Below are 27,937 nucleotides of genomic sequence, written 5' to 3'. Positions count from 1 at the left end.
AGAGTAGGTATCCTCGAAGTGCACGTGACCATAAAGTCACATCGACTCCTTATCCACAGAGAATAAACAGGGTCAATCGAGTCATCGATTTATCCTCTGAAATATTTCCATAATGCTCCGACACTGCCACTGTTTTTCCTTCGGTCAAGGATAGAGCTTTCGTTTATAGGCAGAGTGAATGTGGGGGAAGGGTGGAGAAGCAATGAAGATGGAGAGAAGGGGTGTGTGCATGGTTGTATTGATGGTGTGCTCATTGTCTTCAGCCATTGCGGGTGTTTCTGCAACATCAAGAACAGCCGGGTTGATGTTGCCTAAGAATGGCAAGTACGAGTGCTACAGAGAGAGACTCAGACGAAATCTGCTTGCCAATGGGCTTGGCTTGACTCCTCCCATGGGGTACTGCGTGCGTCACACCATATAACATATATACTGCCTCTCTCTTACTTTTGTCTTTCTTCCTTTCTCTTATTTTCGCCCCTCTTTTAATGAGCATTCTTTCTCTCAGTTTGATTGCTGTTGTTTCTTACTTTGCTTTTATTGGTTGGTCTGACTGAGGAATGACCAAGTGAAAAACTTGGTCAGATCTGATCAACATCTCCTCCTGCACAAAATAGCTTAATATCAACGTAGACCAATACGCACTTCCATCAGATTTTATCTTATTGGGGATTCTGTCGAGAGATTTGTTCAGCTTTTGTTTATTTACTTGTGATTATTATTGGATGAATTCTCTTAACGTCTCGCTAGAACTATTTTTCCGTTAGCTTAATGATGCGTTGGCCGAGCTAAAAGAAAAAGGCTTAGCAATAAAGAGAGGGACATGGGACTGAGCATTTTCTTCTTTTGCAGCTGGAATAGTTGGAATCACTTCGGCTGCAAAATAGATGAGAAAATGATCAAAGAAACCGGTCAGTTTACTACCCATGTTCTATTGAAATAATTAAATTTATCTTTTTACCTTAACCTTTGGAACAATTAAGGATTTAACAATAATATTAGAATAGAGATCTTGAATTCGAACCCTGACTCCACACTTTATTTCAAATTAATGAAATATTTCACATGTTGTGCCTACTTACTTAGAGAGTCTGGCCACACGTGAGGATGATTGTTAGAATATAGTTGGAATAATCAAATTTATGTCTTCCTATTATAAGTATTTGGAACAAGTGGTGATTTAGCATTTATGCCCCATTTTTCCCAATTTTTGAATTTTTATCCTCAAAAGAGGAACTTAGCTTTCGCTCACCTCTCTCTTACTTTAGGAAGTCCTGTCAAAGTTTAGATAGCCCAATGGTCCTTATAAAAACAAGTTTAGATGGCACAACGGCCAATTGCATCTATCAAGGTGGGTGATATCGACTCATAAGAGCTCTTGTTTCTTGGTTTTACAGCTGATGCTCTCATCTCCTCTGGTCTTGCTATGCTGGGATATACCTATGTTAATATTGGTATGTAGCAATCATATTCTGTTGTCTCTCTTTCATTATGAAACTTCAGTTTTCCTTTAGCACAATAGCAACAAGAGGCTGAAACCCTAGGGGTTGACTCAAGTGGTAAGAGCCTTGGTCTTGGTGGTATGCTTCCTCCAGGTCTAAGATTCGAACCCTTAGGTGCAAACAACTTCTAGGAGCTATTGGATTGGGAGAATTTCCCTTTGAATTATCTGAGGTGCCCTTGCGGCCTAAGGGAAACTCCTTGCTGAGGTCTTATGCACCCTTGGAATTAGTTGAAAATTTCTTCCAAACATCTGGTGCCAATCCAAAAAAAAAAAAAAAACCAAGAGGCTAAGCATATTGTTATTTATTACTTTTCCAGATGATTGCTGGGCAGAAATAGCTCGTGATGGAAAGGTATGATTTCCCTCATATTTTGGGTTATTGAAGTAATTAAGAGTGATAACATTTTGAAGTTTTTGTGGAGGAGTTATAGTGTAAATAAATCTTAGATTTTACTTTTCAGGGTAATCTAGTGCCTAAGAACTTAACATTTCCATCTGGCATAAAAGCCCTTGCGAACTATGTTCACAGCAAGGGCCTTAAGCTGGGGATCTACTCAGATGCAGGGTAACATGACTCTCCTACACCCTAATCCAAATTCATGCTGCCTGATTATTGTTCCGTATTGATATAAACTAATTCTTTCAAGAAGTGAGACAATGAATGCATTCACCTCCACTTTGCAGCTATTATACTTGCAGCAAAACTATGCCTGGTTCACTTGGTCATGAGGAGCAAGATGCCAAAACCTTTGCTTCATGGGTAGGAAATTTAGTTTTCATTTTCTTTACGTGGATCCAATGTTTACTTTGTGTCTTTGTCCGTAGTAGCTGCCAATGATATATTTTTTTTAAAGGTTAAAATAACTTTATTAATGAGAATGAAAGAGGCATTGTCCAAATACACAAGGAGTATACAAAAGAAAACACCTGCTACATGTTAGGAACCAGAAAAAGAAACAAGAAAATCATGAAGCACTAGTTCCATTGAGTACAATAGCAGAAAACCAAAGCAATAAAGTGTGCACAAAAAGCCTTCGAAGTTCCTACAAAGTGTCTTCAAAGCATCTATCATTCATTTCTAGCCAAATACACCACATAAGACATAAATGAACCACCCTCAGAGTCGGTTGTATAGAGAGGTTCTAGTGCAGCAGAAGGTCTCGAATCGAGGAGCCAGTGCAACAAATTGTGTCGACAGGGATGGAAAGGCTACACTTACCTCTGGGAAAGCAAGTGTACAGTGGAGAGGTGAAGATGGTTGGCCTGTTGTGGGACTGGCAGAGGAAGATGTGCATAGTACCTTGTTGGAAATGAAAATGCAGCTTTCGGATATACAGGAGAAGGTTGAAGCTCTAATACCGTGTGTTGAGGAGGGGTGTAATGGGCCTAATAAGATGGGCCTGGGTAATGGAAGGGGCATGAGAAATGAGATCTGAGTGTTTCTAAATGAGGATGGGCCAGGCTTCAAGCACATGAATCTAGGTCCAAACCAAGTTAACGAGGGTGGAGTGAGGCTAGGTCCAAACCAAAGGCATCATAAAGCTGGGCTAGACCCAAACTTAATTGGCCGTGCGGAGGGGGTGAAAAATAAAGCAAAGTTTAGAGCTGAAACCCAGCCCCTGTGGAGGGTCAGGGAGGGCGGAGAGGCGGTGACTTCTGTCGGCTGTAATTAGCCAACCTTGCCAGAGAAGGAACTGTGGTATCCATCGGAGCCGGGAGACAACCATCGGAGTTGTGAAAAGATGACGGTAGTACAAAGGAGCTCTTTGATAGTGATGGAGGACTTGCGAGACGGAGACAACGTAGTTGAGGTGCCGAGGACCAAGAGTCAGGAGCCACTTAACCCACTGGGACTGCGAATGAATAAGGAATAATCGACGGTGGCTTAAAGGGTGATCAAGGAGTTGTCGATAGTTGCTCCAGAAATGGATCTAACATTATCTCATCGGCAAATGTGGGATCTTGCACAATGCACACAGACAATGACAATGGGTAGTAGGGAGTCGGTTCACGTGCTCTCTTTTCCGGTGATGGCCTCAAGGTAGTCTCAACTAGTCCAAGTGAAGGTAGTGGGGGCAAAGGAGGAGGCTAAGGTGCTCTCTTCTCTGAGCCTCCTCCTCTAGCGAGGGCCTCTGGGCAGTCTCAACCAGTCCAATAGATGATAGTGGAGGCAGAGGACATGAATTACATGCTTTAGTTGGCACATACGGAGGTCGAGTTGGACCTAGAGCCACTATGCACCTCGTCTCCCCTACTTACACAGGGAGGCTCACCATCGGACTGAGTGGTTCAAAAAGTGAAGAATATTCAAGAGTGTGTGGGGATCTCTTGTGACTGGTTTGAGGAGCAATTTAGGGCATTACTTATCGCCATTGAGGAGGGTCGGATCCAATCCCCTAAATCTGCTTCTAGGAAAAACAAGGGGCTGAAACTTCTTACTTGTTCAATCAATTACTGTAGAATTATAGGGAGATTTAATTTGATGATCTGTCAGCAATGTTAGGGGCTAAGATTGAGGAAATCTACAGCTAACAGATCATGTTTCTTATCCCATGATTTTAGGAGATTTAATTTGATGATCTGTCAGCAATGTTAGGTGCTAAGATTGAGGAGATCTACAGCTAACAGATCATGCTTTCTTATCCCAAGATTTTAGGGGATTTGGTAGTCTGTTACCAAATCCGTAGATATGAGTTTCCTTTTTTTTTATAGCTTTCTGTTTTAGGTAGTTTTGATTCTTTCCTAAGTAAGTTGTAAATATCCCTAAAATAGATGAGTATTATCATCTATATATAGAGGGGAATGTAATCATTTTTTGATATTGGAATATTAAGTTTTTCCTTCCAATTCAATATGGTATCAGAGCATTCTCTGAACCCTAATTCCCTCATATGACCAAATACGGGAAACGTGATTCAACTACTACCGTTTCCCAAATCACCTCCAATCAGGAAGCAATGGCTTCCAACAACAGTAGTGCAGATAGTAACCTCATGCCCATTACAGGACACAAACTGAATGGGAACAACTATCTTCAATGGTCCCATTCCGTAATGATGTTCATATGTGGAAAGGGCAAAGACGATTATCTCAACGGAGTTGCTGCCAAACCGAACAAGATGGATGAAAAGTTCAAAGTCTGGAATGCTGAAAATAATATGGTCATGTCATGGCTCATTAATTCCATGACAAATGACATTGGAGAAAATTTTCTTCTCTATGGAACAGCAAAGGAGATTTGGGACGCTGCCAAGGAAACATATTCTAACAACGAGAATACGTCGGAATTGTTCGAGGTGGAGAGTGTTCTCCATGACTTCCGCCAAGGAGAGTTAACGGTGACTCAGTACTTCAACACACTCAATCGCTATTGGCAGCAGCTGGACTTGTTCGAAGAGCACAATTGGAGCTGTCCGGATGATGGAATCAGGTATAGACAGATTATTGAACGAAAAAGAATATACAAATTTCTGATTGGATTAAATAAGAATCTTGATGAAGTACGAGGAAGAATCTTAGGATCCAAACCACTACTAAATATCCGGGAAGCATTTTCAGAAGTTCGGAGAGAGGAAAGTCGAAAGAAGATCATGATGGGCTCTCAAGATTCTGTGACAAATCCTGAGAGCTCAGCCCTTATAGTTAGAGGAAATCCATCCAACAACAATGATCACAAACCAAAGAAAGGGCGACCATGGTGTGATCATTGCCGACGTCCTGGTCACACCAAGGACACCTGCTGGAAGATTCACGGCAAACCTGCAGACTGGAAGCCTTCTCGGTTTGCCTATGACAAAGAAGGACGGGGCAACCTCGTCTCCATGGATGAAAAACCATCACCCGAACCCACTCCCTTCAGCAAGGAACAGATAGAAGTCTTACAGAAATTGTTCAGCCAATCCTTGCTTGCACCTGCCCCCACTGTGGTTGGTATTGGTTCCTTGGCACAAAAAGGTAATTTTTTGAGTGCTCTAAATGTTAAAAAGGAGAAGCTAAGTCCATGGATTATAGACTCAGGAGCATCTGATCATATGACTGGAGATGAGAAGCTTTTTTCCACTTACAATCCATGCTATAAAAATTTAACTGTGAGAATAGCTGATGGTTCACTCTCAAAGGTGGCTGGTACAGGTTCTGTTAGAGTTTCTGAGAACATCACTCTTGATTCAGTTCTCCTTGTGCCAAAATTAAATTGCAATTTACTGTCCATTAGTAAACTCACTCGGGATCTCAATTGTGTTACTAAATTTGGCTCCAATCTGTGTGAATTTCAGGTCTTGGACTCGGGGAAGACGATTGGCAGTGCTAAGATGTGTTCGGGGCTCTATCTTCTAGAGGTTAATGATCCTCCTCAAGGAACAACTCACCAATCTGCTTGTTCAGTGTCCAGTAGTCCTATTTCTTTGTCTGTGAGTCGGTCTACTAATGATAGTGCAATTATGTTGTGGCACTATAGGTTAGGTCATCCAAATTTCTTGTATCTTGAGAAGTTGTTTCCTTCATTATTCCATAATAAAAATCCAAATGAGTTTCAATGTGAGGTTTGTCAATTTTCTAAACATATTCGTAATTCTTATCCTAACCGATCCTACAAAGCATCTCAACCTTTTTCCATGATTCATAGTGATGTATGGGGTCCTTCTAGGATCAAAAATGTTACTGGTTCTCGCTGGTTCATTTCATTTATTGATGATCACACTAGACTCACATGGGTATTCCTCATGAAAGAAAAATCAGAGACAAACCAGATTTTCAAAACCTTCAACACCATGATCCAAACACAATTCCAAGCAAAAATCAAAATTCTGAAAACTGACAATGCCAAAGAGTATTTCAACTCCATTCTTAATGATTATCTCTTGAGTCATGGTATAGTTCACCAAAGTTCCTGTGTCAACACTCCCCAGCAAAATGGTATTGCTGAAAGGAAAAACCGGCATCTTCTTGATGTTGCTCGCTCCTTAATGTTCTCTACCCATGTACCAAAATTTTTCTGGGGTGAAGCCATCCTCACTGCCGCATATCTCATAAATAGGATGCCATCTCGTATTCTGAACTTCCAGACTCCCTGTCAAATTCTTCTCGAGTCCTTTCCCAATACTCGTCTCATCTCCACCATCCCATTCAAAGTTTTCGGGTGCTCAGCTTTTGTCCATGTCCATCAACAACACAGGGACAAACTTGATCCTAGAGCTCTTAAATGTATTTTCCTTGGGTACTCTCCAACTCAAAAAGGATATAAGTGCTACTCACCAGTCACTAAACAGTTCTATCACTCCATGGATGTCACATTCTTTGAGCAACAACCTTATTTCCCCAAATCTGATATTCAGGGGGAGACTAATTTTATCCAAGAATACCAGCTTTGGGATATTGAAGAATCACCTCATTTCTCTCCTAATTCTGACCAACCCTGCCCATCACTAAATCATGAATCCATTCCTCCTCAAAATCTCTTCCTTGAATCTCCTTACTTCCTAGAATCTCCTCCTCAAGATCAAACCAATAATCCACCTCAAAATCTGGACACTATTCAATCAACAAAGAATGATGAGTTGATTACCTACTCAAGGAGGAGAAAGAACCAAAAGGAGATGGAACAAGAAGCATCTCTTGAGCAAACCCAAGAGTCCGACCCAAGTCCTAGATCAAGTGAAGATCCATCAGGTAACTATAATCCCGAAACTAATGATGATAGTGACTTTCCTATTGCTGTGAGAAAAGGTGTAAGATCATGCACAAAACACCCTATATACACATTTGTGTCATATGAAGGACTGTCACCGAAGTTCAAAGCATTCGTTGCCAACCTTGACAGCATCCAGGTTCCTAATAATATACAAGAAGCTCTCAGCTCACCTGAGTGGAAATCAGCAGTGTATGAAGAAATTCATGCACTTGAAAAAAATGGAACTTGGGAAATCTTAGAATTACCAGCTGGAAAACGCCCAGTAGGCTGCAAATGGATCTTCACAGTCAAATATAATGAAGATGGGAGTGTTAATCGATTCAAGGCACGGCTGGTTGCAAAGGGATTCACCCAATCATATGGAATCGACTATGAGGAGACATTTGCCCCTGTAGCCAAGTTAAACACAGTTCGGGTTCTACTATCTTTGGCTGCAAACCTTGATTGGCCTCTCCACCAACTAGATGTCAAGAATGCCTTCCTAAATGGAGACCTAGCTGAAGAAGTTTACATGGAAATTCCTCCAGGATTTGAGACACAAACTACACGCAACAAAGTTTGTAAACTTAGGAGATCTCTATATGGGCTCAAGCAATCTCCAAGAGCCTGGTTTGAAAGATTCACAAAGGTAGTTAAGAAATATGGCTACTCTCAATGTCAGACTGACCACACTCTATTTGTTAAACACTCTCCTGCAGGAAAGCTTGCTGTCCTCATTGTATATGTGGACGACATAATTCTAACAGGAGATTATGAAGAGGAAATCAGCACCGTCAAAAGTTTTCTAGCTGCAGAATTTGAGATCAAGGACCTTGGGAATCTCAAATACTTCCTAGGCATGGAGATTGCAAGGTCAAGAAAGGGAATCTCTGTCTCACAAAGAAAATATGTCCTAGATCTCTTAAAAGAGACTGGAATGCTCGGGTGTAAGCCAGCAGATACTCCTATGGATCCAACAACCAAACTAGGCGCTAAGGAAAATTGTGCACCCGTGGATAAAGGGAGATACCAAAGATTAGTGGGTAAACTAATATACCTATCTCACACACGACCAGATATTGGTTTTTCTGTTAGCATGGTAAGTCAATTCATGAATAATCCAAATGAAGAACACATGGAGGCTGTGTATAGAATCCTGAGATACCTGAAACTAACACCAGGTAAAGGATTATTTTTTGAGAAGAACCAAAGAAGAGATATTGAAGTGTTTAGCGATGCAGATTGGGCAGGATCAGTACAAGACCGAAGATCAACTTCAGGGTACTGCACATATGTGTGGGGTAATTTGGTCACATGGAGAAGTAAGAAGCAATCGGTGGTGTCAAGGAGCAGTGCAGAAGCTGAATTCCGGGCAATGGCACATGGCATTTGTGAGGGAATATGGTTAAGAAGGGTACTAAAGGAATTAAAGATTTCAGATGAAGAACCTATGAAAATGTTCTGTGATAATCAGTCAGCAATCAGCATTGCCAAAAATCCAGTACATCATGATAGAACAAAACATGTGGAAATTGATCGACATTTCATAAAGGAGAAGATAGAGGAAGGAATAATCAAGATGTTGTACGTGCCTACATGCCTTCAAACAGCTGACATTCTTACCAAGGCTCTACCAAGAAAGGTGTTTGATGATCTGAGTTCCAAGCTGGGGTTAATAAATATTTACCGCCCAGCTTGAGGGGGAGTGTAGAATTATAGGGAGATTTAATTTGATGATCTGTCAGCAATGTTAGGGGCTAAGATTGAGGAAATCTACAGCTAACAGATCATGTTTCTTATCCCATGATTTTAGGAGATTTAATTTGATGATCTGTCAGCAATGTTAGGTGCTAAGATTGAGGAGATCTACAGCTAACAGATCATGCTTTCTTATCCCAAGATTTTAGGGGATTTGGTAGTCTGTTACCAAATCCGTAGATATGAGTTTCCTTTTTTTTTATAGCTTTCTGTTTTAGGTAGTTTTGATTCTTTCCTAAGTAAGTTGTAAATATCCCTAAAATAGATGAGTATTATCATCTATATATAGAGGGGAATGTAATCATTTTTTGATTTTGGAATATTAAGTTTTTCCTTCCAATTCAATAATTACAACGGAAGGGAGGGGAGTACTAGCAATGGAAGATCCAAGGGAAAGGATAGTTCCTCCTATGAAGCCTAGAATTCTCTCTTGGAAAATTCGGGGGTCTTAATGATCCCAATAGGCATACACGGGTGAAGAATCTCTTATGTCAATGGAAGTTGGATATTGTTTGTTTGCAGGAAACGAAGATGGAATTCATGGATCGTCGCTTCATCACTAGCATTTGGGCTGTCCATTTGTGAGATGGGTGTATCTTGCCTTAGTGGGAGCATCTGGGGTCATCCTTATTATGTGGAATTCAAGGGTGGTTGAGTCTATTGAGGAGTGTGTTGGAAATTATATGGTAGTGTGTTCATTTAGAAATGTGGAGGACGGATTTTGTTGTGCTTTCGTTGGTGTGTATGGGTCAAACATGGATACACATAGGAAGGTCTTATGGGAGGAGTTAGCGGGTTTGGGCAGCTGGTGGAACTTACCAGGGTGCATTGGTGGTGACTTTAATGTCACTAGATTTCCTAGTGAAAGATCGGGAGAAGTCTAGCATAGCCAGGCAATGAATGAGTTTTTTGAATTTATTTTTTATATGGATTTGGTGAAGTTACCACTTGTTGATGGTGTGCACACTTGGGCAAATAATCGAGCATGGTCTTGTTTGGACAGATTTTTGGTGCCTCCTTTATGGGAGGCACATTACTCTACCATGTTACAGAAGAGACTGGATAGAGTTTGCTCGGACCATTTCCCCATTGCATTGGATTGTGGAGGCATTCACAAGGGTAAACGATACTTTTAAGTTTGAAAATATGTGGCTGAAAGTTGAGGGTTTTGTGGAGAAAGTGAGGTTGTGGTGGACCTTGTACTCTTTTGAGGGTTGACCTAGCTTTATCTTGGCTGGGAAATTGAAGGCATTGAAGAGGGATTTGAAGAGGTGGAATGCTGAAGTCTTTAGACACATTAGTAGTCAAAAAAGGTATCTTATGGAGGATTTAAAGGACTTGGAGGAAAGGGAGGTGAGTGCTCCTCTTTCCGAAGATGACTCTTGCAAGAAACTAGCTATCACTTCGGAGTTGGAGAAGGTGTTACTAATGGAGGAAATTTCGTGGAGACAAAAGTCGAGAGCCCTTTGGTTGGAGGAATTTTTCCACCGGTTGGCTAATTCTCACCATAGGAATAATGCTATCGAGGTGCTTAAGGTTGAGGCACAATTATACTTTGATTGTGATGCTATTAAGAACCATATCCCCATGGAGACCCAAATTGGATGGTATGCCTTTTGAGAATATTGATCAAGTAAGATCTATGTGGTTGGAGAGACCTTTTGAAGCAAAGAAGGTTCTTTTGGTGCTTTGTGGGATGGCCAAGGATAAAGCCTTGGGGCCGGATGGGTTTTCGATGGCCTTTTATCATGATTGTTGGGACGTGGTGGGGGAGGATATTATGTAGGTTTTTCAGGAGTTATACACTTTTGGTAAATTTGAAAAAAGCGTTAATGTGTCTTTTATTGCTCTTATCCCTAAGAAAGTTGGGACAGTGGAGGTGAAAGATTTTCGGCCTGTTAGTCTCATTAATGGGGTGTATAAGTTTATTTCAAAGGTGCTTGCCAATCGCATGAATAAGGTTTTGAGTAGTATTATATCGAAACCCCAAAACACGTTTGTGAAGGGGAAACAATTCTTGGATTCGGTGTTGATTGCCAACGAATGCCTAGATTGTAGACTCAAGGAGAGTACACTCAAACTCTTGTGTAAGCTGGACATGAGAAGGCCTATGATCATGTTAATTGGGATTTTCTGTTATTTAATTGGAAGATGCGGCTTCAGGGAGAGATGGATTCATGGATTAGGCATTGTATAACTATGGTTCACTACTTGGTTTTGGTGAATGGAGCACTGGAAGGATTCTTTAACAGCTCTAGGGGATAAAGACAAGGGGATCCCCTCTCCCATTTGCTGTTTGTCATTGTTATGGATGCATTGAGTCGTATGGTGAGTGTAGCTGTTAATAGAGGCTTTATTTCTGGATTCTTGGTGGGAGGTGTTACTATATCTCACTTATTATTTGCCGATGACACGTCACTTTTTTGTGAGCTAGACAGTGATCATATGCAGCACTTGAGGGCTGTATTCTTTGTATTCTTTATTTTGAAGTAGTTTCAGGCCTGAAGGTAAATCTCTCGAAGTCTGAAATGGTTCCTGTGGGTGGTGTGAACAATATTTAGGGCTTTGCAACTATCTTGGGTTGTAAGATTTCTTCGCTGCCCTTGAACTATCTCGGTCTTCCATTGGGGGCTGTGTTCAAGACAAAATCTATTTGGGATGGTGTGTTAGAAAAAATTGAAAGAAGATTGTCTGGGTGGAAACATATATCTGTCCAAGGGTGGTAGATTGACTCTCATTAAGAGCACTTCATCTAATCTCCCTACTTTTTTTCTATCCTTATTTCTGATACTTGCAAGTGTGACTTCTTGTATTGAGAAAACTTTCCATAATTTTCTTTGGAGAGGAATGGGGGATGAAACTAAGTTCCATCTTGTGGGTTGGGATAAAGTTTACTCACCAATAATATGTGGTGGGCTGGGGGTGCGTAATGTAAGGGTCTTCAACAAAGCACTTTTGGGGAAATGGTTGTGGAGGTATCATAGGGAAGGAGAGGGCTTATGGATAGAAGTGATAGAGTCTAAGTATGGAATCATTTGGGGGGTTGGTCCTCTAATGAAGTTAGGGGGGCACATGGCGTGGGATTGTGGAGAAACATAAGAGCTGATTCTCTCACTTTTTCAGATTCGCAATTGGAAGAGGCAACAATGTTTACTTTTGGCACGACATGTGGTGCGGTGACACGGCTCTTAAGAAGGTGTTTCCTATGCTTGACCAAATTGCTTGTGATAAAGAGGCTGTTGTGGCTGATTTATTGGTATTCTCCAATGGGGTGCTGTCTATTGGAATGTGAGATTTTCGGGAGTGGCTCAAGATTGGGAGTTGGACATGTTTACTGGTTTCTTTGATTTGTTATATGCTATGTCGATTGGCAATGAGATGAGGGATCGGTTGTTGTGGAATCTGAGTGGAAATAAAAAATTCTTAGTGTGCTCTTTTTACAAGGCTCTCTTGAGATTTTCTAATGATCATAGCTATCATTGGAAGGTTATGTGGAAGTGCAAGGTACCTTCCAAGATTTCTTTCTTCGTTTGGACTGCATCTCTTGGGCGGATTCTCACCTCGGATAATTTGAGAAAACGTGGTCTCATTATTTCAGATTGGTGCTTTATGTGCAAGAGTGGGGAATCAGTTGATCATCTTTTATTACATTGTGAAGTGGCCTGGTGTTTATGGAATGAGATCTTTAATAGGATAGGAGTGGCATGGGTCATGCCTAGAAGAGTTAGGATGTTATGTGCTGTTGGAGAGGTATCAGGGGAAATGCCCACATCGCCGCTGTGTGGAGAATGATCCCTCACTGCATCATGGGGTGCTTGTGGCTGGAGCAAAACAAGAGGGTGCTTTGAAGCCATGGAGCATTCTGTGGATGAGCTGAAACGAGTTTTTTACAATACTTTACATTCTTGGGCTTCGGGCATTATTTGTAATACGGACAGCCTTCATGATTTGCTTGTAACTCTCACTAGTGCTTAGATGTAATTAGGCATGTTCATTGTATACTACTAGTGTACCTAGGCAATGGCTCTATGTTCATTGTATACTACTAGTGTACCTAGGCAATGGCTCTTATATCAATAAAATTTACTTTTACCTATAAAAAATACAAAGACGCAAAGGAAACATTCTCCAAACTGCAGCTTCCTAGGGATCACCACCCTCCCTAGCATTACCCATGCAATATTTGATCTACTGAAAATCTCATCCCAAAGCACTCTAGCCACCGCACAATGCAATAATATATGATCCAGAGATTCACCATTCTTTGTACACATGTATCACCGATTCATGACAATAAGACCACGCTTTCTTAAATTGGCCGTAGTCAAGATTTTACCAAGAAAGTCAATCCAAATAAAGAATGCAACTTTGGAAGGCACCTTACTCTTCCAAATACACTTCCAAGGAAAAGAAGGATGACTTTGGGATGTCTAGACCTTATTAAAAAAACCGAACAGTGAACTTCTTGCTCCCATTAGGCCTCCAAAGGTCCAACACTGTGACCTCCTGATCAAAAGCTAAATGAGAAAGGGAAGGGAACACGGTCTTGAGAGCTAGGTCACTACACCAAGTATCATGCCAAAACCTGATTTTGGATCCCTCTCCAACTGCAAAACTATAAGAATTGTAAACTCTTCCAGCCCTTCCTAACGTTTTTCCATAAACCCACTCCATACGTGCCCCTCACCTTCTTAGAGCACTAGCAATTGTTTATTCATCTTCATTTTTATTCTCAAATTTGAATAAACTTGCCTTAAAATCACCTACATTGGCTTATCTATCTTTATAATTTTAAATAACTATGAACAGTGATTATTCATCTTTGAAGATGTTTTTTTCCTTCTTCAAATATTATTTTATTATTTTTTCTCTCTCCTCCCAACTCTCTCTTTTCTCTCTTTTTCTCTCTTTTCTTTTTTCTCTTCTCTTTCTTTATTATTTTATTATTATTTGATCCAAAAATACATAATTCAATGTAGGAATTTTTCTTCATATTCAAAATCAATATTCAAAATATGTAATTTTACATATGAAGATAAAGAATCCATTGCCAATGCTCTTAGAGCTCCAACCCCCTCAACCACATTCCATATTTGAAGTCAATAACGTCCCTCCAAAAAGTCTTGTTCTAGGTACATCCACAATCATTTCCCAAGAAGAGCTTTGTTAAAAATCCTCAAATTACGAACCCCAAATCCTCCATTCTAAATTGGGGAGCAAACTTTGTTCCAACTGACCAAATGGAACTTGGCCTCCTCCCTAATTCCACACCACCAAAAAGCTTGAAATAACTTCCCAATTCGCTTGGTCACACGTACAAGCAAAGGAAACAAGGATAGAAAATAAGTGGGGAGTTTCTGTTCTCAATTTGCTTTCATTATTAACAAATCTTGCAATAATGAAGTTTGTTTGCAGGGTATTGATTATTTGAAGTATGATAACTGTAACAATGATGGATCAAAGCCAACGGTTAGGTAATATAATTAGAATGACACCAAAGCAGGCCACCCTATCTTTTCCTTACTTTCTGAATTGTTGCATGTACACTCTGACATTGAGATATTAGAGTATAAGATATTTTTTCTTCATTCAGATACCCCATGATGACCCGGGCACTAATGAAAGCAGGCCGCCCTATCTTTTTCTCACTATGTGAATGGTAATTCCTATCTCTAAGTATGGGTTATTCTCCATCGTATTCTCCTACTTTTAAAATTAGATGGAAAAGCCACTCCCTAACTGATTATTCTGGATTTTAATTAATAGGGGAGACTTGCACCCTGCTCTATGGGGTTATAAGGTAGGAAATAGCTGGAGAACCACTAACGACATTGCTGATAACTGGGAAAGGTACAATAACTTCATGCTTCTCTCTCTTTATCTCTCTGAACAGAAACTATCATTGCATCAGTCCCATTTGGCGGAAGTAAACACCAGAGTGCAAATCTCAACGAAAAAGCAATTGAGACAGCTGTAGAAACCACAAACTACACCAATAAAAAAGACTGATTTACACCCCAAGCATGGTAAGTGAGACTGATCAACCACCAGCACCCTTTCTTCTCTCTTGGAGGCGGCTGCAACTTCTTCTCAATCTTACCAAAACAATCCTTATCCTAGCCCTTTAGACATTTTTTCAACCTTTTCAGCTTGGATACCAGTTTAACCAGCCCTTGCCATCAAAAGGTGGACACTAACTTTCTTCAACCAATTTCTTAAATTCATTATGACTACATCACATTCTTTGAAATCAAAATGGAATAGGGCCAGAAGGAGCAAAATCTGGGGCAGCTGAGTGACCATAGGACAATAGTCAGAACAGACCTTCATAGGCAAGGGCTGTGAGCTGTCCACTAGCTAACACTAAATGTGTAGCCATAATTCTATCAAGTCTCACCCAAATTCTATGAACCCCTTGCTTTGCATACACCATGAATATTTTGAACTTTCAAAAGGTATATCCAACAATCCATAATCTACTTGTATGGTGGTGTTGATCCCACCTTAATGAGAGCCATTTAATTCAATAGTAATCTGCTTTTTTGTGTAAAATCACAACCCATAATCTTGAATAAAACTATTAGTCATCAATAATGACTCCTGGTATAGAAATCTCACAATCTTCCCCGAATTTGAATGAATAATGTTAAAATCCAACCCCTCTCCCCCCAAACAATCCAAGGAGGACTCTGCCCTTCAAGTCCTGTGAGTCTCTTCGAAGGCACTTCCTCTCTGTATAACCACAACTTGCACAAACAGTACAAACTTGAAACTTTGAATGGAAAAGACCCGACATGGAATGATGATCAGTGGTTTGAATTGGCTTGAAGGATACATCAGCATCCCATACAAGCCTAACTTTTCCTTGTGGATTTTCATGTTTCTGGTTAAGTTCTTTTTTTTTTTTTTTTTTCTAAGTAAAAATTTTATTCATTAAATGCAATAGGCGAAGCCCATGTACACAGGATGTATACAAAAGAAAAACCTAAATACATTCTAATACTAGGAAAATGAGGACAAAAATTCATGGACAGCCCCTCCATTAAGTACAATAGCTGAAAACCATCTAAACAAAGAACATATGAAAAATTTCCAGAGTTCTTCTACATTGCGTTCCCTATTATTAAAACACCTCTCATTCTTTTCCAACCAAATGCACCACATATTGCACAAAGGAATTATCTTCCACGCATCTACCACTTGAGAGCAAGTATGAAGTCTATAGTCCAACATGCGAGTAAATCTACCACTGATTTTTGCATAACCCAGGTCAGTCCGGATCTTCTAAACACATCATCCCATAACACTTTAGCCACATCACAATGTGGGAGTAAATGATCCATTGATTCCTCGGCTTTCTTGCACATGAAGCACCACTCCATAGCAATCATTCCACGCTTTCTCAAATGATCAATTGTTTGAATATTCCCAATTGCTGCTGTCCATACAAAAAATTCAACCTTTGACGGAACATGATCCTTGCAAATACTCTTCCAGGAAAAAAAATAAAAATGTAATGTTGATCGGACAACATCTTATAATATGATCTAACAGAACTTTTTAGACGCTGTATATCTCCAGTACATTTGATCCCTCTCATGTCATCTAATATCCACTGAATACAACAATCTGAAAAAATCAGTAACCTCCTCAATTTCCCAATCCTGGATAGGTCTGAAAAATCTAACATCCCAATGCACCTCTCCATTAGAGTAACTCATCAAATCTGAGATTGAGGCCTGCTGATTAACAGCCAACCTGAAAACAACTGGAAAGGCTCTAAACAGTGCATTCTCACTACACCAAACATCAAACCAGAATTGAACTCTTGAACCATCACCTACCTCAAATTTGACTTGTTTCACAAAATTATCCGATCCTTTTCTAAATAATTTCCGTAAACTTACACCATAAGTTCCAATACTCTCCTTAGTGCACCAGCCCCCTCAATCACTCCCATACTTTCGAACAATCTGTCAAGTTTGCTTGAATACCCTCAAATGAGAGTTTCCGTATATTATATAAACTGCCAAACCTTAATTACAGTCTACAAATCATCTATAAAATAGGAAAGAATAAAGCAATAAAGGAAAGGAAATAAAACTAAGGTGGTGCCTATACACATATATACAACTACTGCTATTTACAACCATGTATAGATATCATTGACATACCCCCTTAAATTGATGTTGGTCGATTAAGAAGCATCAATTTGTCAATCATGAATTGATGACGGTGACAAGACATAGCCTTGGTAAAGACGTCAGCAGTTTGGTGTTTAGTGGAAATGTGAGGAAGTGTAATCACATGATGATCAAATGCCTCACGAATGGAATGTCAGTCTACTTCAATGTGCTTGGTGTGCTCATGGAACACAGGATTGGCCGCAATCTGAATAGCACTAGTGTTATCCGCATGAATAAGAGTAGGAGTAAGTTGCGGAACGCCAAGTTCACTCATTAAACCCCGAAGCCACACACAGAGATTCGGTAGAAGATTTGGATACTCGATCCTACTTCTTACTTTTCCAAAGAGCATTACCAAGAAACATACACCAACCAGTAATTGAACGACGAGTATCCACACAACCACCCCAATTAGTATCATTGTAACCTGTTAATTGTAAGGAATTCTCAGTAGAAAAGAATAAACCTCTACCAGATGTACCTTTGAGATAACGAATGATCCGTCGTACTGCTACAAGATGAGATTGATGAGGAGCTTGCATAAACTTACTTGCTGGACAACAAAGGAAATATCAGGTTGGGTAATAGTCAAGTAATTTAAACTCCCTACTAACTGTTGATACAGAGATGAATCAGATAATAGGTCGCCCTCGTCCTGACAAAGCTTCAAATTGACCTCCAGAGGTGTAAGTAGTGGGTGGCAAATCGTGTTAACAGGTCATATCAATGCATGTACATTATACTTAATGGGTCAACACGATACGACCCTTTAGTGAATCCTACTAAATAGATTTATACGACACGACCCATTTCTACCTGTTTATGTTAACACGACTCGACTTGTTTAGACATGAATACGACCTTTTAACCTATTTGACTTGATTAATTTTATATAAATATTAAAATTACAATATCTATAAAAAATATAAAACCAATTACAAGTTCAAAATTACATTCCAAACAATAAATATACCAAAATTAAAATTCCAACAGCACCAAATATGATAAATACACAATGTTTTTTTTTTTTTGATAAGTAAAAGATAAATATTATTAATCAGAATATAAAAGGCATGGCCTGTGTATACAGGAAGTATACATAAGGCATCTAAGAACATTCTATGAGCGAGGAATTAAAGACAAAAAATCATGGACATTGTCCCCATTTAGTACAATAGCGGAAAACCAAAGCATTAAAGTTTGGAAAAAAAAAAAAGTTCTTTAGCTCCTCCATAGTGCGTTCCTTGTCTTCAAAGCAACGCGCATTTCTTTCCGACCAGACACACCACATGATACATGGTGGGATCATCTTCCATACTGCTGCCACTTGCTGGCAACCTTGTATCTTCCTCCAACACCCCAGCAGGTCCACCACCCTCAAAGGCATAACCCAAGCAACATTGACCCTTTGGAAAATCTCATCCCATATCTCCCTTGTACTCTCACAATGTAATAGCAGGTGATCCACATATTCTCTATTCTTTTGCACATATAGCACCAATCCATCACTACACACCCCCTCTTCCTCAAGTTATCCGTGGTCAAGATCTTCCCAAGTGCCGCGTTCCAAACAAAGAAGGCTACTTTGGAGGGCACACGAGATTGCCAAATATTCTTCCAAGGGAATAGAGGATGGTTTTGTGTGGTCAAAATTTTGTAATACGCCTTTACAGTAAATTTCTTATGATTATTAAACCTCCACTTCACACGATCACACTGTGCCATAGGAGTCCCCATGGAGTATAGAAGGTTGAAAAGATCTGATATAGAAGGTAATTTCCAATCATGAAAGTCCTTGTTGAAAAGAACATCCCACTGGATAGTGCCCTGATAGAGAGACCGCATATCCGCCACTGAAGCCTCCTTATTAGCAGCAATACGATAAAGATTCGGAAAAGCTCTTTCCAATGCATGATCTCCACACCACACGTCCAGCCAAAAACTGATTCTATTACCTTCTCCTGCAACGAATTGAATATGTTTCTCGAAACAAGACCACCCAAATATAAACTTCCACAAGCCCACACCATACCCTCCTTATAAACTTCCATAAACCCACACCATACCCTCCTCTCCCTTCGTTGGAACACCATACCCCCCTCTCCCAAATATGATGATACACACACAAATCTAAACAAATTTAGAATTTAAAGGAAGTGTAACGTCCTCCTTCTCTTGTTGTTCTCCAACTTCATTATATCATCAGTTAACTCTTAATTATCATTAATATTAAGGGTTGCACTAAAAAGGCATGATAATCTGTATACAATATATCAAACAAAGAGTATTGAAAAGCTCCACTTGCTGCTGCAAGAATCTGTCTCCGCTTTTCTTCTGTCTCCTGTTCTAATGTTTGAGGGGGACCGACCATAAGTATATTTGGCACCTGATCCCGAAGAACGAAAAAGAAAATGTGAAAATGAATATTACCAAAAAATCAAAACACAAAAAATGGAAATTGAAGAGGGGAAGTCTGCGATAGTTCATGCACCTTCATTTTCTAGAGTTAGTTATAGGGAAGCTGTGTATATGAGAGGGAGCTGGGCTGAGGGTATGGCTCTTTGTAGTTTTTCATCAAACACCTTCACTGCATTACATTCCTTTCATCACAAAGACTTCCATTCACATTTCATTGGTTCCTTGTTACAATACTACAATTCCATCATGTTACCTTGAGTGCTTGAAATGTTAATATCCATGTCTACTAGAGTTTGAAGCAATTCAACCAAATAATCCTCAGACTGACACAGAGAAATAAAAAAACCAAAGAGAAAAATCATACCCAGAAAGATAAAACTGGAATATAAATTAACAATATGTAAAAGAAATGATCATTAACCAAACAGCTGCTGCATGACTAACATTTAAATTTTCTAAAATGACCAGATGGGTGACCTTTACAGCTCTGTAGCATATAAAAAACATTGGGATGAGGAAACCAGAAGTTACACCTACAATTTTTAAATGCAACAAATTCTACCTTTGCTAGGGAGATACTCATTTTTTTTTGAAGTGAAGAGAGTAGAAAGGTCTAGAGAAAGAAGAAGTTATTATTTCCTAGAATTTACGTACTATGAAAACCCAAATACAAAGAAGAAAACTGATACTGACTATTTGACATATTCAACGTACCTTAAAGAAGCTATATATGTGAACAAAAAAAAAGTCAAAAAAATGTGTATCAAACACAAAATACCATGAGTTGCTAATTGGTATCAGATTTGGAGAGATTAAACACAAAATAAATTTTCAACCGTGTCAAAAAATACGTGTATCAAAGACAAAATAACTCAATCTTAACTAACTGGTCCTGACTAATTACTTACTGATCTGAATACCAATTTGAAAAAAATATGGCATATCAAGGATGTTAATTGTTACCGTGTTGCTCGTGATAACAAATTTGGAGAGAAGTGAAGTCGGATGCCATGACCTTTTGTAACGATCTGGCCATGGTCAAGAGAAGACACAAGAGAAGGGGGCTGGTTGTGTGAAGTGAAAAGGAGATGAGCGGCTGGCGGCAAGATTTGTTACAGAGGTTGCGACTTTGAGGGTGAGAAACCGAAAAGTTGACTACGAGACTGAGTTTGTGACTCTGTGAGGGTGAGTCTGTGAGGGAGTAAAGGCGAGACTCACAGACCAGAGACCCGAGTGTGCGGCAGGAGTAGGTCAGTGACTTAGGGTTTTTTAGTTTTTATATTAAGGTTAAAAATGTAATTTTAAATTTCTTAATGGGTCATAGCGGGTTATAATGGATTGACCCGTTAGTGACCTATTAAGCAATCTTGTCTTAATGGGCCAACCTGTTTTAATCCGAATCCGTAAAGATTAAACCCAAACCCTAGTAAGTACTAATTTTCCAAATTGAAGCCCAGCCAAGGTGAGAATCTCTTGGGTATACTTGTGCCGATGCAAAAGCATACCATTGGAACAAGAATGTACCTCGAGACCAAGAAAATACTGAAGTGGGCCAAGGTTTTTCATATGAAAGGTAGTTTTGAGATGTTGTAGTCGCTCAATCAGGTGAGAATCAGAATCTGTGATAACTATATCATTGACATATATTAAAAGAACAACAAGTCCAATGGTAGTTCTCTGAAGAAAAAGAGAAGAATCAAACCGACTGAGTAAAATGAAAATCAAGAAGAGTGGTGTGGAACTTCTCAAACCATGCACGCGGTGCCTGCTTTAAGCCATACAAAGACCGCTTCAATTGACAAACCTCAATGGAGGATGAACTGAACATACCAGGAGAAGGAGACATATAGATTTCTTCCTTCAAATCCCCATGTAAGAATGCATTTTTCACATCCATCTGCCTAAGAGACCAGCCTTTGGAAGCAGCAATGGCGAGAAGAGTACGTACAATAGTCATCTTGGCAACGGGTGCAAAGGTTCTCCACATAATCAAGGCCATACTCCTAACAATTTCCAAAGACCACTAAATGGGCCTTATATCCTTCAATAGTACCATCAAGCCAGAGTTTAATAGTGTACACCCATTTGCAATCAATGAGTTTTATGCCATCAAGACATGGGAGGATGTCCCAAGTGTGGTTATCCTGAAGAGCCTGAAGTTCATCTTGTATAGCTTGCCTCCAACAAGCTTGAGTAGCAACCTGAGAATAAGACTTGGCACAGAAGTAGTATTAAGAGTAGCTTGATGGGCAGTATGTACGAACCCATACCTCTCTAGGGGAGGATGTGAAACTCAAGATGATCGTTGAGGTTTAGTTGGGATGGGATCAGGTGTTGTTTTTGTGACAGGAAGGGGCAGTGGAGATTGTGGACGATGTCTTTGATACACAAGCTCTGGCTTAAAACGTTCAAGAGTACAAGACACGTCATAAAAAATAAGCAACTAAGCAGAAGTAGAACCATGTGAAATGCAAGACTGGAAGAAATATTGGTTTTCAAAGAAAACCACATTTCGAGAGACACAGAGTTTGTGAGCATCCACATCATAACACACAAACCCTTTATGAACATTACTATACCCAAGAAAAGCACACCGAGCAACCTGAGCAGAAAGCTTGTGACATTCAGTGGATGACAAGTGAACAAAAAAAACATAGCCAAATATATGAAGAGAATTATACGTAGGAACAACACCAAACAGACGAGAATATGGAGAGTCAAATTGTAAATTTGGAGAGGGTAAACGATTAATCAAATATACAGCTGTAGATAAAGCTTCTACCAAAAAACGAGGAGGCACAGAAGATTTAATCAACAAAGTATGAACAATATCCAAAAGATGATGATTCTTACGCTCAACGACTCCATTCAAAGAAAACCACATTTCGAGAGACATGTAGTGTTTTAATACAAGCAGAAAATAGAGTCTCAATAAACACAACAAAAGCTTGAAAAGTGGAAAACACATCAGCCTTTGATCGAAGAAAATATATCCAAGTGAAAAAGCTATAGTCATCAATGAAGGTCACAAAATACTTGTATTGAGCATATGAAAGAACGGGACTCACTCCCCAGACATCAGTATGAATTATCTCAAAACATGTAGAAGCACGACTGCCATGTAAAGGAAAAGGTAAAGATTTGCTTTTACCAAGTTTAAAAGAGCTACAATTAGAAGACACAATAGAAATGGAATTTTCATTCCCCAAATAACCTTGTTTCATAAGATGAGTCAAAACAGAAGAATTGGGATGTCCCAATTTTTTATGCCAAACATCACTATTATTAGTAGCAGCAGTACAAGCAAAGGAATTAAAACTAGAAATGGAAAACTGAAGAGGAAATAGACGTCCCACTTTAGGCCCCTTCGCTATCACATTCCCCGACATTTGATCCCGCACACAACCATTATGATCAAAATGAGTCTCACAATTATTATCTACAAGCTGTCCAACAGAAATTAAATTCGTAGATAATTCTGGTGACACAAATACATTGTTGAAAGAGGACCCCAGAGTTCCAATTGCAATGATAGGAAGAGTATTACCATTGGCTATTTGAATGTGCTGGTCACCCTTATATTTACGAACATCATGTAAGGCATTGGCATTTCCAGTCATCTGATGGAAGCCGTAGAGTCGACCAACCAAGGAGAGGTGAGGAAATTTCCCTTACCTTGAAGACCAAGTGCAGAGAAAGCAGAAACAATTATATGTTGGATCATCTTAGGTGTAAGAGTAGATGAAGAACCAGCTGTAGGTGGCTGCCCCAGAGCAGAAACAAAGGGGACAGCAGCTAAATTAGGCTGGGCAGCAGTGTGAAATCCTTGGCCATGTCGATTCTGAGGTCACACGTGACAGTCTTTAATGATTTGGCCCTCCTTTGCAATAATTGCATAATTTTCTGCTGCAATGCTTTGCAATATGCCCAAATTCCTTGCAACTGCACTGTATTTGTGTCTTGGATCTTCCTTGAGCAGCATATGCCACATTAACCATCTCAGTTGTCACGGTTTCTTGAGTGAGTCCATGTTAAGTAGCAAGATGCTGCTCTTCTCTCAATAATTCCCCCAAGCACACATCCAGGGAAGGAAAAGGATTACGGTTTATCAAACCAGCTTGTGCAGTCTCAAACTCATGTCTTAGTTTCATCAATAATTGATCTCTTTGACTCTCAGCATGAACAACTTGGAATGCTTCTAGGGCTGCCTTAGGAACTTTAGAATATACTATCCCAGAATACTCACTCCATTAATTCAGGAAATCAGCATAGAACTGTTCAATAGAGAGATTACATTGTCTGTAGTTGGAAATCTCTAACTCAACTTGAAATTTGCATGTAGTATTGTCTTGATAATATACACGCCTAAAATAGTCCCACATCTCCTTAGCAATAGTAAATGATCGAAGATTGTTGACCATATGTGGTTCAACGGAACTTAATAGCCAAGAAACAATCTTGGCATCCTTGCCGGACCAAAAACTAAATTCTTTGAGATCAGTAGGGGCCACAGAAGACCCATCCGAGTGACCCCATAATTCCTTTCCTTTCACAAACATTTGAAACTGAAATTCCCAGCTTCCATAATTCTTTCCATTAAATTGAATGGTTGAATTTTCACCCGACATAATGACCACAAACTCAAAATGAGTGACCTGAATACTGACCTGCAAATGCCAAAATACCTGAAAATACCGCTGCCAGAAAATACTACCAGAAAATGCATCGAAAACCTCTCTGCAAAAGCCTACACAGAGAGCCCTAGAAGAGTGCACTGAAAGAGGCCAAAAAACACCTCTAATGAAACAGAAACTACCGTAATTTCCAGTAGCCACTGACCCACTAACTGAAAGCTCCAAAAAAGGCCAAAAAACACTGCTATGAAAAACAGAGAGTGCCGACAACCGTGTAGAAAGAGTTGCCCAGAAAAAATTAACCCAGAAAGTGAAGGCAGAGAGTGCCGAAACAAGCCAAAGAAAGTAATCTGCTGAAAAAAATTGCCCAGAAAATTCTAGGGCTCTGGTACCATGTCAAGTTTACTTGAATACCCTCAAATGAGAGTTTCTGTATATTATATAAACTGACAAGCCTTAATTACAGTCTACAAATCATCTGTAAAATAGGAAAGAATAAAGCAATACGGGAAAGGAAATAAAACTAAGGTGGCACCTATACACATATATACAACTACTGCTATTTGCAGCAATATATTTACTGCCATATATAGATATAATTGACACAATCACCCCCCTCCACAACGCTTCCTCTTCCCTTTGATATCTCTACAACCACTTCCCTAACAATGCCTTATTAAAACTACACAAATTACGAACCCGGCTTCAGCAATCGGACAACAAACTTTTTTCCAGCTTACTAAAGGAATCTTATCCTCATCTCCCAAACCACCCCACAAAAATGCTCTAAATTACTTTTCAATACGATTAGCCACTCCAATTGGTAAAGGAAATAATGAAAGAAAATAAGTTGGGATATTAGAAAAAGTACTCTTTATAAGGGTGATTCTACCCCCTTTTGATAAATACAACCTTTTCCACCCCGCCAACCTTTTCTCAATCTTCTCAACCACCCCATCCCAAATATACTTTGCCTTGAATGACGCCCCAGCTGGAGACCCAAATATTTCATGGGCAAATAAGCAACTCTAACTCCAAAAATTCTGCCAAATTGTTAATATTATGCAAATCTCCCACAGGACCAGCTCCGATTTACCCAAGTTCACCTTTAGGCTGGATACGGCTTGAAAACATAACAAGACAACCCTCAAAGCTTGAATTTGTTTACCAACAGCATCACAAAAAATAAGAGTATCATCAGCAAAAAGCAAATGTGATATAGAAATGAAGCCATTATTAGTAGTTCCCACTGAGAAGCCTGATAGAAAACCTCCTCCTACCAAGGCCTCCACCATACGGCTCAAAGCCTTCATAACAAGAACAAATAAAAGTGGAGATAACGGATCCCCTTGTCTCAATCCTTTGAAATTCTAAAAATAACCACATGGCAGCCCATTAACTAAAACCGAAAACCAAGCAGTCAAAATACAATGTTTGACCCAACCACACCACTTGTCACCAAAACCACATCTTCTGAGCATATAGAAGAGAAAATCCCAGTTCATGTGATCGTACGCCTTTTCCATGTCTAGCTTACAAAGAACTCCCGGAACGCCTTCCCCTCATCCAGCTATCTAAACACTCATTCACAATCAGCACAGAATCAATGATTTGTCAGCCTCTAACAAATGCATTTTGGGGCTTAGAAATAATTTTATCCATCACCTTGCTCATTCGATTTGCCAAAACCTTTAAAATTATCCTATAAATCCCACTTACCAAACTAATGGGACGGAAATCCTTCAACTCCGAAGCACCCACTCTCTTAGGGATTAGAGCGATAAATGTGGCATTCATCGACTTCTCGAACTTTTGAAAATCATAAAATTCTTGTAGGACCTGCATCACCTCCTATCTCACAATCTCCCAACAATCTTGGAAAAAAAGCCATGGAAAACCCATGTGGGCCAGGAGCTTTGTCTCTTCTCATCCCACATACCACCTGATGCACCTCAAGCTCTTCAAACAGCCTCTCTAACCAGCTTGCTGTAAAAGAATCCACGGCCTCAATGATCAGAAATCATTTATTTTGTGTTGTTCTTCCACAGTATGGTCTCCAGAGCAGACATGAATGAAGTATATGCAGAACTTGCTAGGCCTGGTGGTTGGAATGGTAAGTATTCTCCTATACATCAATCATCAACATCAATTCATAAAAAAATGAATTTTGGCATATAGTGCATGTTTTTTCTGAAATTTATTGTATTTATCTCCTTGAGTTTGAATAGATCCTGACATGCTTGAAGTGGGAAATGGAGGGATGACAAGGGATGAATATATAGTTCACTTTAGTATATGGGCTATTTCCAAGGTGTTGGCAGTTTTTTTTTTTTTTTTTTTTGTACAATGCTCTGTTTAATATGAATGTGGATTTTGCCTACTGTTTGCTTGTATGCATGTGGTATTACAGGCTCCCCTTCTCCTTGGTTGTGATGTGAGGAATATGACAAAAGAGACAATGGAGATCGTTGCCAATAAAGAGGTCATTGCAGTTAATCAAGGTAATTGCTGTGAAATCATCACTTGTCCCAAAAGTTTAAATTGATAATTAGAAATAGATTTTATTATTTATATTTATGTCTTAACACTCTACCTCACTTGTGGGCCAGATTTCCTCTTAATAAGTGGCCCAACAGTGGGAAATTTAATTAATTGGGTGAAGTATAAAGTCAAGATTTGAACCAAGGACCTTTGTTCTGATACCATATGAAATCACTAATTGTCCAAAAAGCTTAAACTGATGGGAAGAAATAAATTTTATTATTTGTATTTATGTCTTAACACTCCCCCTCAATGAGTGGTGATTTCACATGGTATTAGAGTAGAGGTCATGAGTTCGAATTCTGACTATACATTTCACCCAATTAATTAAATATTCCACGTGTTGGGCCACTTATTAAGGGTGATTATGTTCTAGCCCACATGTGAGAGGGGAGCGTTTAAATATAAATAATAAAGTCTACCTCTTCTCACCAGCTTAAGATTTTGGGACAAATGGTGATATTTTACAATTGCATCAATTTATAACTCATATGACATTTTCTTCCTATGGGATGAATTATTCAGTGTCAGTTGTTCTAATAATTAACTTAATCATCATGTATAACAGATTCAGCTGGCATACAAGGTAAAAAGGTTAGGTCTGAAGGTGATCTTGAGGTAAGGATGCCCTAATATATTTTCTGATGCATAATATGATTGTCTCCCTTGAGAAGAGCAAAAAATGACTTTGCAAGTAATTTGTAACAGGTTTGGGCAGGGCCTCTTAAAGGCTATCGAGTAGCTCTACTTCTAGTCAACCGAGGCCCTAGGCGTATTTCAATTACTGCCCACTGGGATGACATCGGAATTCCTCCAAACAGTGTTGCTGAAGCAAGAGATATTTGGGAGGTACTTGATCGAGATCAATTGAGTTTTACATTTGTATGGTGAATGTATACCTTGTAATATATTTGTGTTTGTTGGCAGCACAAGACATTGAAGAAAACGCTAACCGGAAACTTGACAGCCACCATGGGTTCTCATGCATGCAAAATGTATGTGTTGAAGCCAATTTCTTGAGGTTATCCACAAAGACATCTCCGTTGAGAAGTACATGATGTCATTGGTCTTTTCAAGTTGCCCAATGGTATGGTGGGAGTTTACAAATGTCTTATTTGGCAGGGTGACTGAAAATTTTCTTCAATAAGAGAATAGAGGAAATGAAATGTATGTACACATGCACGAATGAAATGTGGATTACGTTTGCAAATAAAACACAAAGTTCACCTGC

General features: G+C 39.5%; 1 protein-coding gene across 3 annotated transcripts; it reads left to right on the top strand.

Annotated features, from left to right (window-relative positions):
* The first annotated feature begins 53 nt into the window (after positions 1-53).
* Positions 54-27,937, top strand: LOC122296470 (alpha-galactosidase 1). Of its 3 annotated transcripts, XM_043106217.1 has the most exons (15): positions 58-396; positions 850-908; positions 1,395-1,451; positions 1,819-1,853; positions 1,963-2,066; positions 2,186-2,261; positions 14,343-14,401; positions 14,521-14,586; positions 14,694-14,777; positions 26,214-26,278; positions 26,394-26,476; positions 26,576-26,666; positions 27,275-27,324; positions 27,415-27,555; positions 27,634-27,937. In XM_043106217.1, the coding sequence occupies exons 1-15, from the start codon at positions 179-181 to the stop codon at positions 27,724-27,726; spliced, it is 1,281 nt and encodes a 426-aa protein (XP_042962151.1). In that variant the 5' UTR covers positions 58-178; the 3' UTR covers positions 27,727-27,937. The 3 variants fall into 3 exon arrangements, with proteins under 3 accessions (XP_042962153.1, XP_042962152.1, XP_042962151.1); XM_043106218.1 differs by lacking the exons at positions 1,963-2,066; positions 2,186-2,261 and having other exon boundaries at positions 56-396; XM_043106219.1 differs by lacking the exons at positions 1,819-1,853; positions 1,963-2,066; positions 14,343-14,401 and having other exon boundaries at positions 54-396.

This window comes from Carya illinoinensis, chromosome 15 (assembly GCF_018687715.1).
Source record: "Carya illinoinensis cultivar Pawnee chromosome 15, C.illinoinensisPawnee_v1, whole genome shotgun sequence".
Taxonomy (NCBI): domain Eukaryota; kingdom Viridiplantae; phylum Streptophyta; class Magnoliopsida; order Fagales; family Juglandaceae; genus Carya; species Carya illinoinensis.
This window is presented reverse-complemented; position numbering and strand designations above follow the sequence as displayed.